At 41.5% G+C, this 20,125-nt stretch overlaps 1 protein-coding gene across 2 annotated transcripts; it reads right to left on the reverse strand.

Annotated features, from left to right (window-relative positions):
* Nucleotides 1–1,805: 1,805 nt before the first annotated feature.
* COIL (coilin) lies at nt 1,806–18,436 on the reverse strand. 2 transcript variants are annotated; one of them, XM_004747348.3, is made up of 7 exons: nt 18,155–18,436; nt 10,224–11,337; nt 10,014–10,100; nt 9,544–9,591; nt 7,160–7,229; nt 4,257–4,415; nt 1,806–2,774 (listed from the first exon to the last, which is right to left on the reverse strand). In XM_004747348.3, exons 1-7 carry the CDS (start codon nt 18,397–18,399, stop codon nt 2,746–2,748), a joined length of 1,752 nt encoding a protein of 583 aa, XP_004747405.1. In that variant the 5' UTR covers nt 18,400–18,436; the 3' UTR covers nt 1,806–2,745. The 2 variants fall into 2 exon arrangements, with proteins under 2 accessions (XP_004747405.1, XP_004747406.1); XM_004747349.3 differs by having other exon boundaries at nt 4,327–4,415; nt 18,155–18,435.
* Between the last annotated feature and the right edge of the window lie 1,689 nt (nt 18,437–20,125).

Here is a 20,125-nt window from a genome sequence, read left to right on the forward strand (position 1 = left end):
AGTGGAAGGCAGAGTCAGAGGGAGAAGCAGGCTCCCTGCAGAGCAAGGAGCCCGATGTGGGACTCGATCCCAGGACGCTGGGATCATGACCTGAGCCGAAGGCAGCTGCTTAACCAACTGAGCCGCCCAGGCGTCCCTCACTCAAATAATTAAAAAAAAAAAAAAAAAAAAAGTAAATACAGCTATATTTTACATGGTGATCCTGTACACACACAGCTATATGTAAATCCTGGGGTTTAAGGTTTTATTTATTTGAAAGAGAGAAAGCTTGCACACAATAGCAGGGTGGGAGGTTGGGTGGGGAAGGAGAAGCAGACTTCCCACTGAGTGTGGAGCCCCATGCAGCCTGATCCCAGAACCCTAGGATCATGACCTAATCTGAAGGCAGCCACTAAACTGACTGAGCCACAGGAACCCCTATAAATTCTGTTCTATAAGGAAAACTGAAATTTAGTGGATGTAGTATTTTTCTATGGTAGTGCATCTTTCAAACAGATCGTGACCCCCAATTTTCTAGTAGGCTGCTGTTTATAGTTTCAAAAACACCACTACAGAGGAAAAAGGGGACTCATACGTGGATTATAATCTAAAGAAAACACACCCTGAGATCAACACTTCCCTTTGATCTAATCAATGTTTACTAATTATCTTTTTAAACTAATGTATAATTGACATAGAACGTTAGTTTCTGGTCCACAACATGACTCTGTATTTGTATATACCCATTGCAGAACAATAACCACAATAAATGTAGGTAACATCCACCACCATCCATAATTATGGAAACTTTTTGTAGTGGGAATACTTTTAAGATCAACACTCCCAGCAACTTTCAAATATGGAATACAGCATTACTGATTATAGTCCCCATGCTGTATGTTACATGCTTGTGGCATATTTTATAACTGGAAGCCAGTGCCTTTTACCCCCGTTTGCCCATTTTGCTCACCCACACCCACTACCACTGGCAACCACCAATCTGTTCACTGTATCTAAGTTCCCCTTTTTCGGGTGGAGCGGGGGAGGGCTGTTTGGATGGCATATATAGGTGAGATCATTCTATCATTTTCTGTCTGACTTGTTTCACTTAGCATAGCACCCTCAAGGTCCATACATGTTGCCTCAAATGGCAGAATTTCATTCCTTTTTATGGCTGAATAACAAATACATACGTATATATAACACATTTGCTTTATCCTTTCAGCCGTCGATGGACACTTGTTTCCGTATCTTGCCTATTGTAAATAATGCCGCAATGAACAGAGGGCATACTGTTTTCCAAAGTGGCTGCACAGTGGATTCCCTTGTCTCCACACCCTCACCAACATTCATTATTCCTTGTCTTGACAACATCCGTTCTAAGAGCTGTGAGGTGATAGCTCATTGTGATTTTGATCTGCAATTCCCTGATGATGATGTTGAGCATTTATTCCTATGTCTGCTGGTGCTTGCTAGTTACCTTAATTTGTTTTCTAGACCATGGAAGGAAAGTGTGCTCTGCAAGAACCCCAGTGCCGAGATCCCATTATTCACATTGACCTCACACTTTCTGGAGTAATACTCCTCATTACAAATCAATAAATCCACATTTGATGCACATCAGTGTCGTGCGGGTTGAAAGAAGACAGCATCACCAGCCCAATAGCTCCTAGATCTGATGACTCTCATTGGACTGAACTGTGCAACACCAGACTCTCCAGTCAAAGCAAAGCTTCCTGTTCTGGAACATTTGTATCTGTTGCGTTATGGTGACACAAGACAGCAATTTGCAATACTCAGCCAAACACGATGACTCAGCAGGGAGGTGTAGTTCAATCGGATTTTATTTAAAAATCTGCAAAGCTGAAGGAGGAACCTGATATTTTTTGTAAAAGGAAGCATTTTTCACAGTATAGATTTAGCCATTTTTCCATTTTAGCTTTTGTTGAATAATAACAGAAACTGAAGTTTCCATTCAGTCCTTACTCCAGCACACTCAGCCAGGTGCTTGGGATCTTGTAGCAAGACAACATGCTCCCTGGTCTGAACTCATAGGAAATCCTTTCACCCAGGTGGAACACCAGTTCACCCCAGGCAAAAACACGAGGTCTTATTTTCACTGCTCTACACAGGACTCTGAAAATCCTCAATTTTAAAGTTGAGAAAAATGTGAAAGGATTCTCTAACTCACTGCTTGCAATAAACCCAGCTACTTAATTCTTGACAGTTACAAGTATAAAATACTTGCAATTTATAAGATGTTCCATATTTAATGGAACTCAAATGTTAAAAAATTGGGTCAAGTAACATGCTTTCAGGTTTTAGAACGTTACTTAATAAAACTTACTAAGACAAGATATGCAGCATTTTCTTGTACTTGGTGTTATAAACTCCTACTGACGATGGCTACTTGATGGTCAAAAAATAAATAAAAAAGAGAAGAAACCATATATACTGATATGTAACAATGCCTGCAGGGAATGTCATGTATTAAATTTTGTTACTGAAATTAAGCTTGGAAGAAGAAGAAAAAGATCTACAAAAAGGAACACCCATGTTATTTTAAATGATGAGGTAGATTTTTTTCCTATGCAGTAAAGTGAACAAAAAATGCATACAACTTTCAAATCTTTTTTTTTTTTTTTAAAGTTCAGGTTATAGTCACTTTCATAAACAAGACATTTATAAACTATGAGATGGAGAGGTCATCCTCAAGCAGGCTCTGTACTTGGTATGGTACTCGGAGGTTCAACAATCAATCTTGGATCAATCAATTCTCTCCAAAAAACAGTGATCTGAGGAAAAATACAAAATATTTGGTTTAGAGGCTTCATTTTGAGATCATACAGGTTTCACTTGGTTAAAAACTTCAGTCATGTAAATTTCCATTTGTGCAGAATGGTTGAAGACCTGCAATGACCTGAGTCCCAGTAAGATGAGTCCAATTAGCTAGAAGAACTGTTTACCTAGAATGCAACTACACTTTATATTAAACACATTGCACCTTTCCTTCATTTCGAGCAGGGGTAGGGGGGATGGGATGGGCCGGGGTGTGGGGCAGCTGGTTACCCAGGGTCAAGGGTACTTGCCCAGCAGGACTCTGTGGCTTGGCGGCCCATGGACTCTTCACAGGCAGATGTGGCCCTTAAGGGTTATCAGTGGATTCCTAATGCTCCATTGCACAGCTCTACTCTGCGCTGCCTAAACCTAGGAGGCATCTCGTGTTTTACAGAGAGCAAAAAAATGCCATCACTCGGGCCATGTGGATGAATCATGAGCACCATCTAGTGTCGGAGAATGGTAATGACAGACTCCGCTTCTAGCCCCTGTATAATAAGGAATAGAGAGGAAAGCTTCCAAGGTTAATTTTCCAGTGTAGTTTCCAATACTTTTCAACAAAAAAGTGAAGAGGCACACATTGCAAATAAAGAAATACAGGAGACTTGGCCAAATCTGCTGATCCTACCACAGACCCTAAAAATGTGTTTTTGGAATAAATCCTTAAGAGTGTCATCTATTCTAAAGACAAAGCAAATCATAGTCTGGTTAGGGTTTCCACAAGTGTACATTTCTGAAATGTGAGTTTGCAATACTGAAAGTTACAGAATAATATCCATAAAATTTCAAATATAAACATCTTAAGAGGAAACACTTTCTTAAATATAAATTCTATTTAGTTTAATGCTAGCACAGCCTAATGAGCCAGGCGTTGCCAGCAACTCTAGAAGCCTGACTGCCTAAAACCTCTAAACCAGCTATTTCCTAAAATGGCAATTTAAGAATTTAAACAGAAGTCAAAAGACAGAATCATCCTTTTATGCCATTCTTTAAAACTATGTATGCTGTTGTAAGTCAGAATCACGGTAACATTTGGGAGATGGTAGTGACTGCAAAGACACATGATGGGGATTTCCAGGGAGGCTGTTAATGTTCTGCTTCTTGACCCAGGTGCTGGTGACATGGGTATGTTCAATTATGACAATCCTTCAAGCTATATACTTATACATTTTACTCAAAGTATGTATCGATGAAGTTTTAAAAATATGCTACTCTTCCCTAATGAAACCCTTACATAACTATGTTTTTATGTAACTCTATAATCTTCAGTAAGATTCTGTTATTTGTGCACCTTGTCCTGTTGGCTCTTTTGAGATCCAAGATGGCACCTTAACTTGGCACTGGGCATGGACACTGCCACCATGTAGGCAGACCAGGGATCCCAGAGCCTAGAGCTTTTATGACTTTAATATAGGCAGTTCAGGAAGCTGCAATGTCACCTTCCAGACTGCCAGTAGCCAGTTGAAAGAACGGACGAGCAAGCAATCCCAAGAAGCGAAGCACGCCTACCCTCTTCTCTTGCGTCACAGCGTACTCCACTACCTCAGTTCCATTTTCGTTGTGATAAACCAAATCAAATTTCCCAGGTTCCTTCATGGCTGAAACCAGACGGTGGGAAGAAGAGACAATAAGTCATTTCCCAGTAGTGAAAACATTCCTCTACAGGGAATTTACATCATTAGAAAAACAACCACAAACAAATTGTCCACTGATATGGAGGCTGGGGACACACATGAAAGTATGGAGTGCTCGGTGACAGGAGACCCTGAGAAAGCCCTGTAACAGCAGATGGGAGCTTCCTGGCCATTTATCAGAGAGACTCTTTCCTTCATCGAAAGAGAAATGAGCTTGATACACTGTTATTAGTACTCTCAGAAAAGAATAGGTGTAACCATTAGATAACCCAAAAGACTACTGATATATTCCAGCTGGGAAAGGTAATCTGAATTTGGCAAAATTTGTCTATCTTGCTCTGTCCTCAAAATTAAACATACTTATTACTCGGTAATATAGCAGTCCTCGCTTTGTACGGTAGTGCAGGGTCATAAAAATGACCATGGCAGGCTGAACAATCTGAGTAATCAATGGGGAAAAATCATGATGGTCTCAAGACATTTTTAAAAATTGTCAAAACATTAAAATCTCTATTGGGAGATGAAAAACAGCAAAAATATTCTGCATGTAGTACACTGTAATCTCAACTGCCAGAAAGAATTAGTGCTCTATCTCTTTGTAAAGAAACTTATCCAGGGGGCACCTGGGTGGCTCAGTTGGTTGGGCCTCTGCCTTCAGCTCAAGTCATGATCTCAGGGTCCTGGGATTGAGCCCCACATCAGGCTCTTTGCTCAGCAGGGAACCTGCTTCTCCCTCTCTCTCTCTGCCTACATATGATTTCTCTCTCTGTCTAATAAATGAATAAAATCTTAAGGAAAAAAAAACAAACAAACTTATCCTGGCACCTGGTTGGCTCAGTCAGTAGAACATGTGACTCTAGATCTTGGGGTCATGAGTTCAAGCCCCACTTTGGGTGTAGAGATGACTTAAAAATAAAAATCTTAAAAAAAAAAAAAAGAAAGAAAGAAAGAAGAGAACAAGCTATTAGCAAGAGTGGTTTAAACAGTGCTTGCCTTCCTGCCATGTAATGACAACATAGAGGGAGAGTCTTTTCTACACTTGCAAAAGCAGCAGACTCCTTCCTAAGTGTGCATCAGCTTTCAGGATTTTATCCTTTGAGCTCCTACCATCATCATGAAATAGCTCTTTCGTCACCACCAGCACTCCTCATTTATGTCAAGAAGTTCACATGAACTGCAGGGCCAACATCCACACGGTCAGCTGTTCCCTCTGACCCTACTCCACTTGAACCCATTTGCATGTCACCTCCAGAATCATCACTTCTTGTTTCTTTGTTGTACTTTCAGGTTTGTTGACCAAGTTCCTACCTCAACATATATTTTTGTAAAATGCCATGTGGGCGTATCCTGAGAGACAAGGAGGCAGCAAACCACACGCGTAGCAGTATGTCTGGGGATGGAGTAACAGACGCACAGTGACCAATCACCGGGAGACCTGGAAGTGACGTCACTGGTCACTGATCACGATGGGCATCTGTTACTGACATAGTAATCTGCAGACCAGAAAGCTGGCAGTACTTTATGTGGTTATTCACAGCTAACAGCATACCTGATGTCACTGGGAACTGGTGTTATGTAACCAAACCATGGGACCAAAGTTCCTATATATATATATGTATGATCAGAACCATGCAAAGCGAGGACTACCTGTATTTCTATTACTGAACAGATAAAGCCACTTCTAGATGCTCCAAAGAAGAAAAGTTCTAACTGGATGTTCTCACTGCCAATCACCTGACAGACAGTGATCAGGCTGTATCCATGAATCTGACCATTGACAAACCTCTCTGTCCACCATTCCTAGGAAAGGAGATTTCTTCAAATAAAACCTAATTAGAAGAAAGCTGGAAAACCAATTTAAGTTATTTCTAGTCATTTATTTAACATTTTAATTGCCTTAGGGGTGCTAAAGAAAAAGGGATCTCCCCTGCTCTTTGGCCAATACGACCCAAGTGAAGCCATATTCAGTGAAAGCTCTCTTATTCCCAGATTTTAGAACCAATAATGGGTGAGGTGAATCAGGGATAAAGCAGGGAAGCATTTGAAATAATGTGTGAGAGTGTGGATGGCACATGTACTTTAGACATTTTGTTTTGACTTAACACACAAAAGTATACTCATTTAGCAATTCTTTTGAAATAGAACTAAGTAGTTCTTAGGAGCCTACTGACTACAGTTATCTTTCTTCTATAAACCATATACTTAATATATGTCTGCTATTTCTACAATTTCCAGTTCTGAGTTGTTGTTTTTTTTAAGGGATACAAGAATGCGAACACTAGCAAGGCAGCCTAAGTTAGAAATCTTCCTAGATTTCTTACCAGATTCCTCCCAATCTCTTTTGGCAGATCCATAATCCAACAAATTTTTTATTTACACTCTTGGGTCGCATTCAATTTGGGTTACATAGAAATAATTCCTTTTGCAACCAGTGCTCATCAGTTTATGTAATTTTTATGAAATTACATAATTATAGGACTAAGAAAACTTGTCTAATGGCTTTGGAAACAAATTCAACAACCCTTAGTGGATACACACTTCCACTAAGGGGGAGCACAGGTCCCCAGGGCTGCACTGTGCCCACGGGAGAAGTGGAAAGTTCGTCACAGAGGCCAAGGCAGAGAGTAGCTCCTGGGTATAAAAGCTATTTAGAAACCAATGTAGATGTGAAGAGCCTAAATTTCCAAATTTTTTTCTAGAAGACTCACCAGGTAAGGATGAAAGAATTTCTATATCTACTTGCTGGGTCTCTGGATTGTGGCTTAGTATTTTTCCTTCCTTTCAAAAATAAAAGTCCAAGTCAAAAACCAACACGTGAAACATTGAGAATATATTAAAACCACCTAATTATTATATATTTTAAAATGGTTAAAATGCTGAATTTTACATCACACAAATTTTATCTCAATATTAAAACTTCTTTTAGGGGTGCCTGGGTGGCTCAGTCGGTTAAATCTGCTTTCGGCGCAGGTCATGATCCCAGGGTCCTGGGATCAAGTCCTGCGTTGGGCTCCCTGCTCAGCAGGAAGTCTGCTTCTCCTTTTCTCTCTGCTCCTCCTCACCCCCTACTTATGCTCTCTCTCTCTCAAATATATAAATAAAATCTTTAAAAAAATTTTTTTAAATAAATCCACCTATAGGAGAAAAAGAACTCCCATACCTCAAGTCACTATTTTCCCTGGTCGAATCATCCCAGAGGCAAGCACCACACAACTAGGGACAGCCCCTACCGCCCAAAGCCTGCTAATTATTCAAAGTAGCCAATCTTAAACTGTTTCCCCCATCCTGCCTTGCCTACCCCAAGGAAACCCCAGTAAAGGCCCTGGCACACGGTTTCTCCTCACTCCTGCTTCTGCCTCTGAATGAGATCCAGGTGAGGTCCAGGTACTCTCCCCCAAGGGCCTGCACGACAAGGCATTCCCTGCTCCTGCGGGAAATTTAGGTAATAAAGTCTTCTTTCATTGCACTGACTTCTGCGGCGTCACTCAGTCACTTCCATCGGTTAAAATCCCGCAGGTAGGTGCATACACATGAGACAGGGTCAGGGATGGAGGAGACTACATTCTTTGAAGACAGATTTGACTTCTGAAGACCAGCTTCAGGAATAAAGCCAGTGATCAGCTAGATAACAGCACTTGAGGTCAAAGCAAAAACTGGGACTGATTTTCACTCTGCAAATGGTTTTGAAAATAATTTCCAGAAAGTCCTAAAAATACCAGGAAAAGTAAGCAAATAGCTTTCCAGGGTAATAACTATGACCAACATCAATTTAATATGCATTTTTAAAAAAATCAGTATCTAGACTCACAATTCGTGCTGTAGGACATATATTAATTCTGTATTTATCCATCTCCCCACATATCACAGAATTAAACTCTTTATCTACCATAAAGTGACAAAACATCTGGTTTGGAATGCACAGGTGGCTCACTGAGTTAAAGCCTCTGCCTGCCGCTTAGGTGATCCTAGGGTCCTGGGATCAAGCCCCACATCGGGCTCTCTGCTCAGTGGGGAGCCTCCTCTTCTCCGCCTGCCTTTGTACCTACTTGTGATCTCTCTCTGTCTGTTAAATAAATAAATTAAATCTTAAAAAAAAAAAAAAAAAATCCTGGTTTGCCCAAGACAGGCCCATTTACATTTCCTTCCAGGATAGTTATTAATATTAATCTTTTTCACTCACAAGTATCCTGCTTTAGATGATAACTTATATGTTACTTATAATAAGAGGCTAAGATAAAAAATATGATGAAATACTAATTATCTAGAACTGACCTACCGAACCCCTTCATGAACTGATTCTTCTTCTAGTCTGCTTTTGAGGAAAGGTTCTTAACAGGATTTTAAAAGTCTTCCAAAGTTTAAAAAAAAAGTCTTCCAAGGTATCAAGTCAGATTAAATCAAATCTCCTTGTACTTTCTCTGTATTACTATGTTAACATTACCAATTATTATTTTTAAATGCACTTATATTACATATATTACATCAAAATAAAAAATTATGCATTTAAAAAAATTTTTGAATGGGTAAAAAAGGAAACATGCAATTCTGTAATCCCACTGGAGTTAAGCTTTTACTGAACTATGATAAAGCTCATGCTAATGTAAACTCCCACATAGACGTTTAGTGAATAAATTTCAAGGATAATATTGTGAGTTACCTGTGATTAACAGATAATGCAAAAGGGGGTGGGTTAGACCATAAGAATCTACAGTAATTCACAATTATATAAAATAGATTCCTATGATGAAAATAATCAAATTTTCTGGCTAACAGCTATTCATTATTTCCTTTCAAAGTTTAGGATCCTGGGGGAGTGACTTCAAATAAGCGTGCAAATGTCTAAGCCGCTTAGAAAAAAATGACTTAAAAAAAATTAAAACTCATCATCGTCCTGCATTCACCCTCAAGTGCAAGGAAAATGACGCTGAAGGCTCCAGTGATACTATTAAAAAGTTTACACTTTGATAATGTTCCCATTTTCTATTTTACAACATTATTTACTTCAAAAAAGCAAAATTATCCATAATAGCAGCACTAAATACGACTTTAGCTTCTTTAATATACTAAGTTATTTTGAAATCAAAAGCCTTACCTTGTAATCAGAGACATCAGGAGAATAATCAGATGTTAGTTCCAAAAGCTACAAAAGAAGAGCCCACAAATACACAAATTTTGCAGCTCCTCTCCTCTGCCCCTGGGAGAATATGCCAGGTTAGGGTGCCCACCCCACCACCCTGGGGGTCCTACCATGAACAAAACAGGGGCAAAACAGGGGTTCCAGTGGGAAAGGTTTCTTTGATTTGGGGGAGGATGCTGTGGTGGAGTGTGCATGAATTAGAGCCCTTTTCTTATTGAGCACTTGCTATGTTCCAGACACTGGGCTAAGCCATTTTTCGTTCCCAAAACAGTAAGTAGGCACCTCCTCCATGCCAGGTACAAAAACAGGACAGATATGATCTGGAAAAGGGTCTATATGCATATATAATCCTGAGCTGCTAATGATTAAGTTATTTGGAGGGAGGATAATCTTTTTGTTTTAATTGTTGTGGTTTTAAAATATACCTTAAATGCAATCTTTTCTCCAACTTGAGGAGCAGCTGCTAACAGTGGTAACAGACTGTAGTCCTTCTTGTGTGTCTCTACTGGATTCTGAAAAACAGCATGAGTCATGGGAGTCTGTTACTGGTGAAAAAAAGTGAACCTGAGACATGCGCTCCAGACACACCCCGTGGGAGAAGGGGAAGAGGTACGCTCAGAAGAAATTGTACTTGCCTGGATAATAGTAGATGAGTTCGTGACCATTTCATTTAATTGCTGGTGCTTCTGATAGTCCGCGTTTCTATTTAACACAAAGGAAATGGCCTGCCCTCGGCCTCGGCCTCTCCCCCGCAGCCCCCGGCCCCTAGCCCCCTTCCAAGAAAGAAGGTCCTCTCCTCTCCCCCAGCCTCTTCCCAAACCGGCAGAAAGAGTCACGTTGGGAGGGGGAGCAGGAGGAGCCGGTCTGGCGCTGTTGGTGTCAGAAAGCTTCCAGGCGGCAGCAGTGGGAGGCTGTGAACAGGGCCCTGGGCCTGGACAGCCTCGTCCCGCAAAGAGGCCTACTGGCTTTAAGAAGCTGGCAGTGCACTCCGGGGTGCTCTTAGACACCGTGCTCTGGTCATCTGACTCTGAGCTAGAGTCTGAACTAGAAGATGATGTTCTAGTTGTCTTGCCCTTGACGGTGGTAGAATTGAAGCCAGTTTTGGCGGTCACTTTGTTTGCAGCTGTGTTTTTGGTAGCGGGTCCTTCCTTTGATGACTCAGGTGGTATTTTCTCTGAAGAATTTCTGACCTCCAAGATGACATGGCTGAGACCATCACTGGTTGATTCATGGTAAGACTCAGACTCTGAGGAGGAAATGGGACTATCTTTTGTACTAATGCTCGTGCCACCTTTCCTTTTGGCTTTGACAAGGCTATTTCTAGCGGGCGAGCCTTTCAGAGGACCACAGTTCGGGGCAGCCCAGTCCTTCACCGTCTGTGCTTTGGAAGACCTGGAGTTTTTCGTCTGTTTTTTATATTCACATTTCTCCTTTCTCTTTGGTGATTTTCTTTTGGTTCCTTCATCATCACCATCCACGACACTACACATGGCTTTGCTCTTCCTCTTGCTTTTTTTCCTCACACTCAGATCTGTGACGGCTTTTGGTTCCAGATCCAAGGTCTTCTCATCAGTATTGTTCTCTTGCCTCTTCCACTGTTTCTTTAAATTTTTGTAATCTAGTTCAGTTTCTTCACCGTCCTCCAACTTAAATGCCCTCTTCTTTGCTTTTCTAGGTAATAAATGACTATCATCACCATTCTTGACTGTCACGGTATCCTCAGCAGCTGCTCTTTCTTCTAATTTAACTCTATCAAAACAAGAGAGAAAGTCACAGTGAGTACGTCTCCTGGACAAGCACGTCTCCAGGACACAGTTATATAAGGAGATGACTGCAAGCTACCCCTGCCACCAGGCAATGAAAAAAATGTCAAATCACGTAAGGACAAAAGACTCATTTTGACAAAATAGCCTACGTGGTCACTTACGGTCAACTTTCTAATGACTAGTTCTATTTCTTGAATATCTTCTGCATCCCAAATATTTTCTAGACCTTTTCTCTAATCTAAATGCCACCATGAAGCAGTTATCCTTCATTCTAAAACAGATCACAAAATTACAGTTCAGACACGTAACCTGCCCAAGATCCACAGCTAATAAGCAGCAGAAACGGGATTCAAACCAGTTTGTCTAACCTCAAAGTTCACAATCTTTCCACTCTATTATGTTGCCTATCCCAAATGGTGATAATGCAGAGTATCTATTTTTTGTTTTTTGTTTGTTTGCTTTTTAAAGATTTTATTTATTTATTTGACAGAGAGATCACAGGTAGGCAGAGAGGCAGGCAGAGAGAGAGAGAGGAGGAAGCAGGCTCCCCATTGAGCAGAGAGCCCGATGCAGGGCTCAACACCAGGACCCTGGGATCACGAAGGCGCCCCTCTGAGCCACGCAGGCGCCCCTCTATTTTTGTTTTTAAATGCAAGTTGCTGGGACCTGGGTGGCTCAATCATTAAGCATCTGCCTTAGGTTCAGGTCATGATCCCAGGATCCTGGGATGAGTCCCATATAGGGCTTCATGCTCAGCAGGAAGCCTGCTTCTCCCTCTCCCACTCTCCCTGCTTGTGTTCCCTCTCTTAGCTGTCTCTCTCTCTCTCTCTGTCAAATAAATAAATAAAATCTTTTAAAAAAATTAAAAAATTTTAAAAATAAATGTGAGCTTGTTCTTAAATTCAGATTTTACTTTTATTCTGTTGAAATTTGGGGAACATTTTTCTAACAATTTATGTTCTCTGGGATAGTGACAAGCCATCATAAAGTTCAATTCTGTGATTATTAATTTTATATGTCAACTTGACTGGACCATGGGTGCCCAGACACTTGGTTAGACACTGTTATGGGCTTGTCTGTGAGGGTGTTTCTGGATGAGATTAACATCTGAATTGGTAGACTAAGTCACACAGATTGCCCACCCTAGTGGGTGAGTGCGCTTCATTCAATCCACTGAAGGCCTGAAAGGAACTCCCTCTCTTAGCCCACGTGTCTGAGCTGGGACCTCAGCCTTCAGACTCAGACTAGGGCTGGAACTTACACCATCAACTCCCCGGATCTGAAGTCTTTGGACCTGGACCACAACCTTATCATTGGTTCTTCTAGATTTCTGGCTTGCCAACTGTGGATCTTAGGCCCTCTCAACCTCCATTATCTCATGAGCCCGATTCCTTAAACAAGTTCCTATCTATATATAATCTATTATCTTTCACTCTAGGTTTTTCTGGAGAGCCCTAACACACTTCATCTAAAATTATTATCACAGTAAAAAAAACTCTGTTGTTCCCTGAACTGGCAACAGCTAATTCTAACACGTGCAATCCAATGATGGAAAGATGAGAGTGTCCCGAAAGTCAAGTGCATGGTGGGTGCTTAAAGTTGCCTGCTAAAAACAGACATTATATTTTTAATACATTTTTATCCAGCTATATATTTCATCAAGTTTTTTTAGTGACCACAGGAAGATTAAATAATCGTATTTGGGGGGGGGAGTGTAATTGGGGAATAAGATGTAGGCATTTAAAAAAAATTTTTATGGGATAGTAATCCTGTGATTTATCATGTGGTAGCTGAAAAAAACATACCAGATTATTCTGCAGAATACACAAATACACAGACACATACAAAGCAAAGTAAAATCAAAGCTGCTGTCGACCAGGATAGACAGAAATAAAAGTCTGAAGGATCAGGGATTTAATTTATAAAAACACATTACCCTCTATGCCCGGGATGGACTTTAGCATGTAGCAGCAAGGGAGTAATTCTCAAATGGGCAAAAAGTGGGCTGGCATCCTGTGAATCTAAGAACTACTAATGAACCTGCAGTATATTGGATTGTCCCTTGACATTCTTCATCAATTTGTTTTACTTGTAGCAATGTTATGATTGAAGCTTCAATCCTGAGGCAACCAGTTCGGACCATATTTCCCAGCAAACTGTGAAGATGGTTGCGAGGCTCTCAGTTCAGTCACTGGTTTGCTAGATCCCTGGAACACATAGTACCTGCTGCCACACCATCACGCTTTCAACAAGCAGCCCTTGGCATCACCTCTCCTACGCTGAAGACATCGAATCTGGGGCTACCGGCATAAAGGTATGACCTGTGATTGCTGCAGCCTCACTCACTACCTGCTGTTCCTGAGGAGAATTACTTCCGTTTGGAACACAGGAAGACTGAGAAACAAACTGCCATCCAGAGGATAAGGAATGGTTCATTAGGGTCTGCTGAGCTATCACCCCTTCCTGGGTGTACACTTTCCCTAGGAATATCCTTCATTTCTCTTCTTGGATCACAAACAATAAATGTAGCTGTCCTTGTACGAAGAGAAGTGAATTACCTACGTAATTAGCAATAAAAGAGATTTAATTCCAAGAAATTTTTAAAACAGACTCTTCGATGTTCATGCAAACTCTTTCAGGGCAAGCTGGGTGGTATTATCAAAATGCAAGGCACTCCCTTTATTTATTTTTTTAAGATTTATTTATTTATTTGAGAGACAGAGCCTGTGCCCAAGCAAGTGGGCAGTGGGGCAGAGGAGGAGAATCTCCACTGAGCATGGAGCCCAACTGCAGGGCTCAATCTCACAGCCCATAAAATCATAACTGAAGCAAAAATCGAGTCTAACACTCAACCGACTGGGCTGCCCAGGCACCCCAAAATGCAAGGCACTCCCTTTAAATGTGCAATTTCTCTTCTAGGATTCTATCATACAGAAATACAGTCACACCCAGCTGCACAGCCTAATACCCCAAACCCACAGCCTGCCAAGGTCAAAGTGACTGGATTCAAATTCTTCTGCCACTTAAAGTAAAATTTTTAAATATTACCTCAATCCTTCTCATTTGTAAAAATGGGGACAGTGATAATAATAATTATAATATTCAGATGAGCTATCATCTATGTTTAGAGCAGTGCCAGACTCAGACCAAGAACTATCCAAATGATAACTGTAATTTTTATTAATACAATAATTGTTAGTCCTCTGAGGCCAGGAGTTGGGGGGTTTTTAATGAATTTGTCCCCCCAAATGGAGGTGAAGAGCAACAAGGAATGTAAAAAGGTAGCACTGCACCCTGTTTGGGTCCCCTCAGTTCCCTGCAGCCTCCCTCCTGCCTGGCTGCTACATTATCACCTTCAAAGAGGTAAAAGTACTTGACCAAGGGAACACAGCTAATGAGCCATGATTCAAACTTAGGGGTCTGACTCCAGAGCCTGAACTCTTAATCACTCTGCCCTCTTACCTTTCACATAATACTGAACAGAAGTAACTCAACATATTATTGGCATAAATACAGATCGGTACAACTTTTCTGGAGGCCAGTTTGACAATACTCACCAATTTTTTAAATCTGACCAAAAAGTACCTCTTCTAGGAATGTATCCTGCTGAACTACTGTCCAAGTACACAAGAATGTACAAGAATGTTTACTACATCACTATGTACCAGTGAAAAACAGAAAACAACCATCATGAGGGGGTCACCTAGCTGGCTCAGTCAATGGAGCATGTAAATCTTGATCTTGGGGTTGTAAGTCTGGGCCCCATACTGGATGTAGAGATTACTTAAAAATAAAATCTTTAAAAAAAAAAAACCCTGCCATGTTCTAAATGTTTGCGTCGCTGAAAAATTCATACGTTGAAACCCTAACCGCCAAGGTGATATAATTAGGAGATGGGGACTCTGGAAGGTGCTCAGGTCATTGGGGCAGAACCCTCACAAACCAGATTAGTGCTCCACAGCCCTCCCTTGTCCCTTCCACAGTGAAGGCACAATGAGAAGGTGCCGTCTATGAATCAGAAAGCAAACCTCACCAGACACTGAATCTGCTGGCTCCCCAGCCTCTAGACCTGTGAGAAATAAATTCTTGTTGTTTATAAGCTACCCAGTTTATGGTATTTTTATCATAGCAGCCCAAATGAGCTCAGATAACAACCTAAAAGGTCCATTAGTAAGAGGTTGGTTAAAGAAATTGACATATCATGTAAAAGGATATTACATGGCATTTAGAAAGAATGATGGAGGGCACCTGGGTGGCTCAGTCAGTTAAAAGTCTGCCTTTGGCTCAGGTCATGATCCCAGGGTCCTGCTTCAGGCTCCCTGCTCAGTGGGGAGCCTGCTTCTCCCTCGCCCTCTGCCCCTCCCCCTGCTCGTTCCCTCCCTCCCTCCATCTCTCTCTCTCTCCCAAAAATAGAAAATAAAAAATTTAAAAAAGAATAATGTACACTCAAATGAAAGATACCCATGATATGTCAGGTTAAAAAAAAGTGAGGTGCAGGACACTATGTTTATTACGATAACATGTATATTTTAAAAGGGTAAGTATACATGTTTGCATGTGTATGGAAAAATTTGAAGATAGACCCCAAACTTAACTGAGGATACTTCTAGAAAGTAGGGTGTGGGAAGAGAATGTGAGAAGAGACATAAGGGACTTCTTCCCTTGAACTATTCTGAAGTACAACCTCTCAAGCCTCCCACCAGCTGGCTCCATCTTTCCTCATGAGACTTTCCTCAATACTCCCAGCAGTCCCGACAGACTCCTTCTGCAGTCAGACTTATCTCTTCACCAAGTCAGGCTAGCGTTTGCCTCTACAACTCTCTCCTGGGCCATCCAGCATTTCCATTTCTTTTTTCTTTTTTTTTTTTAAAGATTTTATTTATTTATTTGACAGAGAGAAATCACAAGTAGACAGAAAGGCAGGCAGAGAGAGAGAGGAGGAAGCAGGCTCCCTGCTGAGCAGAGAGCCCGATGCGGGACTCGATCCCAGGACCCTGAGATCATGACCTGAGCCGAAGGCAGCGGCTCAACCACTGAGCCACCCAGGCGCCCCAAGCAGCATTTCCATTTCTAACATGTCCGTCAAGGAACTGCGAGAGTCCCAGACCGTGTGTTCCATGATGATCTCTCCCTTCTCCATCATCTTCCACACTTAGCAGCACAACCTAATATAATTATCCAGGCTGACTGCTGACATCACACAAGAAGATAATATACTGAACCATGAAACTAGTTATTTTGCAATACTAGAAACCTTTAAGAAAAGAGACTATGCTTTCTTCTGTAGCTCTGGAGAAAGGTGAATCTGCTGGAACACAGAATGATTGAAAACAGGCAACCACAAAAATATACAAAATTTTCCCAAACTCAGTTTTTTTCTAAGGTCTGCCCCATTTACCACTGAAGCCAGCTGCCATTTTACCTCACACAATCACACATTTGAAGTGTTTAGGAGAAATTGTTCCTACCATTGTGCTGTATTTATTTCCTCTAACAGCTGTCATGGCTTGCTTTTGACATTAACTTCATTATAAAGAGTGTAATTCCCAGATGATTCATTAATTGAGGTATAACTGCAGTTAGTGAGCAGCAAGTTATTAATTCATTAGGCGGGAATAGTCCAGAAAGGAGAGTTAATAGGAGGAGAGGCAGTCCTTGCAATTGAGTTGTAATATTTAAGTAGTCCCTGAATTGCAGAAGTAATAGAGAGCCGTTAACAGTGAAAGAAAAAGGAAAAAGAACTTTTTTTTTTTGAAATTTGGACTATTTCAAATTGTCTTTAGAAACAGCTAAATATTCTCAATAAATCACAGCATTCCTGATTTTAAGACACACACACACACACGCACACAAAGATGTGGTTATTGTTCTGAACTGAATTCCCTGAAGAAATCTTATGAAGAAATCTTGTGAATCTGACATGTTCTAAGGAACAGACTATTCAACAAAGAGCAAGCAGAGGAAGTAGGCTGGTTCATAACTTTAGAAATTTTTCATTGGAGCTGAGCTTTAAAAAGAAGACCTGAATGAATTGGTCAAAAAAGTTCCAACTGATATGATAATGTCTTACCATTTTATTGAAAGAAATGAACCACACCTGGGCAATCCATACCACAATGGCTCCTTGATACTCCTCTTAGTATCATCATTCTTAACTTCCAAAATATTTAGAACTATTTTATTTCCCAATTCACAACCCAAAAAGGTCCCAAATACCTATTTAAAAGAACCACAAAACACCCACGTATGACAAGAATGACACCATAAGACTCGGAAGACCTAACAGGAGCACGTAGGTAGGGCGAACAGCACACTTTGAAGAAATAACGACTGTTCCCCATTTGCCTGGGTCCCCTGCACCTGACCCTGAGAGCCTCCAGGGGAAGGCCGGGTCTCAGGCACATGGGTGCCATGAGCACGTCACACAGTGCCTCGTTAAGTCAGTGCCCGCTGAACCAGGGCTGAAAGAAAGACCGGCCGGGCCCACGCGCAAAACCAGGGTCTTTCCAAGTTTGGTCACCCATCACCTGGCTCAAGAGGCACTCGGGGGAAGGATGCTCCTTACCCGGCGGATTCCTGAGCCCCAAACCTGCCTAGCCTAATCAGCACCTCCTGCATTCACTAACGTGCAGCTTGACAGCCCCACCCCACGCCCACCCCCAACCCCACTTCCCACTCCCCACCGCCCCCACTGACCACCCACGCGCGGCCTCCAGGTGCCTGAGGCGCCCCCGGGCGTGCGCAGGCGCGTCCCCGGCCCGCCGCCCACCCCGACACCCCGACACCCCGACACCGCGCACCTGAGGCAGTCGTTGTCTCGTACCAGGCGCGCGCTCTCGGCGGGGGGCAAGAGCCCCCCCTCCAAGTAGAGGCCCAGGAGGGCCCCAGAACTGAAGCCGAAGCGTTGACGGATGAGACTAATGAGATCCGTGACCACTCGGCATCTGTTCAAGTCGACAAGAAGCCAGAAGGCCGTGCAGTGCGGGGTAGCTGGCGGCGGATAATCGAATTGAAGCCGTAGCCTAACCGTCTCGGAGGCCGCCATCTTGCCCGATGCTCAACGGAAGCCGAGAGACACCACAGGGCTACCGAGAGGCGTGCTCGGAGGCCCGCCCCCTTGGGCCTTTTAACGTATGCCCCCTATTGGCTCCAAGTGGCTACTACAGGCTCCGTGAGAACGCAGAGCCGGGTTGATTCAATTCTGTTCATCACTGGGCTAGGAAAGAGTCTACGTGAATTCCTTTTCCGCTGCACTCTGTGCAGCGTCCGAATTTAGGCAACTCTCTGGATAAACAAGCACTTCTCTGTAGCTGTCTTCGCAGATATTTGCTTTTATACGGAAAAGAATGTCAAAAAACACAGTAACTCCCAATACATTTAATTGACAAAATTTTTCATTGTAAAGAGTTGGAAAAGATGCAATTCCTAATATATTGTAGATATCGACATTTTAAAATAAAATCATTAATTAGAGGCCTGAGCAGTATAATACCTACCACCATCCATACTTTAAAATATAAAAGTAGCCCTCTTATTAGCCAGTAGGTAAGTAAATCACAAACTGTACATCATTTGAATTTCCATTCTCTCACATGGTATATTAATTCCTTTAGTTTTCATGACAAAGATAAGCTATTACTATTCCCATGCTGAAAGTTTTTTAAAAAGTTTGGAGAGACTAAGCTACTAACCCAAGATCACTGGACTAGTAAGTGTTAATATTTGTAGTCAGTGGAAACATTGAAAAAAAAATTCTGTAAGTTTTATTTTCTCCTAACCTTATGCTGTAAGTCCTCTGACTGAATTATCATTACTATTATGAGTGGTACCTAGCTGACCAAAATAGCACAAAATATCACACATTTTGGTACATAATTATTAAACACGGGAAATAAAATGGACATGGAAACATATTTATTAACGAAATAGAGCTCTATGGTTTTTTTTTAATTAGTCCAAGTCTCTCTGGATGAATATTGTGTCTCATTTAGCAATAGAGACAGGGCTTTACATGGATTCTGGATCTATTTTTTGTTTTTGTAGATGTAAGGTCCTAAGAAAATGTGTTTGTTACGTAAGTAGACAAGACTAGAAGGAATTATGTCGTTGGCAATGTCAGCCAATTCTTTAAACTCTTGCCAAGTTAAATGCTAAAGTTACTTAGGGATCTTCCTTTAAAAATTATTTTCAGTACTCTATCAGTCAACAATTCAGTTATGTTCAATAATGTTAAAAACAAAGAATCGTTCAAATGTAACAAAGAAATGTTAAAAACAAACACCTGAGGGACACCTGGGTGGCTCAGTGCATTAAGCTTCTGCCTTCAGCTCAGGTCATGACCTCAGGGTCCTGGGATTGATCCCCCACATCGGGCTCTCTGCTCAGTGGGGTGTTCGGTAGGGAAACTGCTTCCCTCCCTCTCTCTGCCTGCCTCTCTGCCTACTTGTGATCTCTGTCTGTCAAATAAATAAATAAAATCTTTAAAAAGAAAAAAAAAGAAAGAAAGTGTTCGGGTACTCTTCAGGACTGATTTGCCCACAGTCCTCCAAAAGTGGAAAGTTACTTAAGTAGCAGGTGGTTTTTAAGTACTTGCCTGCCTATTCTTGTTTCCTTCCTGGAGCTAGGTGAAATGCCACCATTCTTTTTACTGTGGAAACCTAGAGTGATGACAAAGGATTGATTCCAAACTGTAAATCTAAGAGATCTAGTCCTAGATGTGAGCCAATTAAATCTGATAAGATCTAATCTAAGACTCAGAACCAAAGTATTAA

This window comes from Mustela putorius, unplaced genomic scaffold, assembly GCF_011764305.1.
Source record: "Mustela putorius furo isolate JIRA1106 unplaced genomic scaffold, ASM1176430v1.1 tig00003962_pilon_pilon_pilon, whole genome shotgun sequence".
Classification (NCBI taxonomy): Eukaryota; Metazoa; Chordata; class Mammalia; order Carnivora; family Mustelidae; genus Mustela; species Mustela putorius.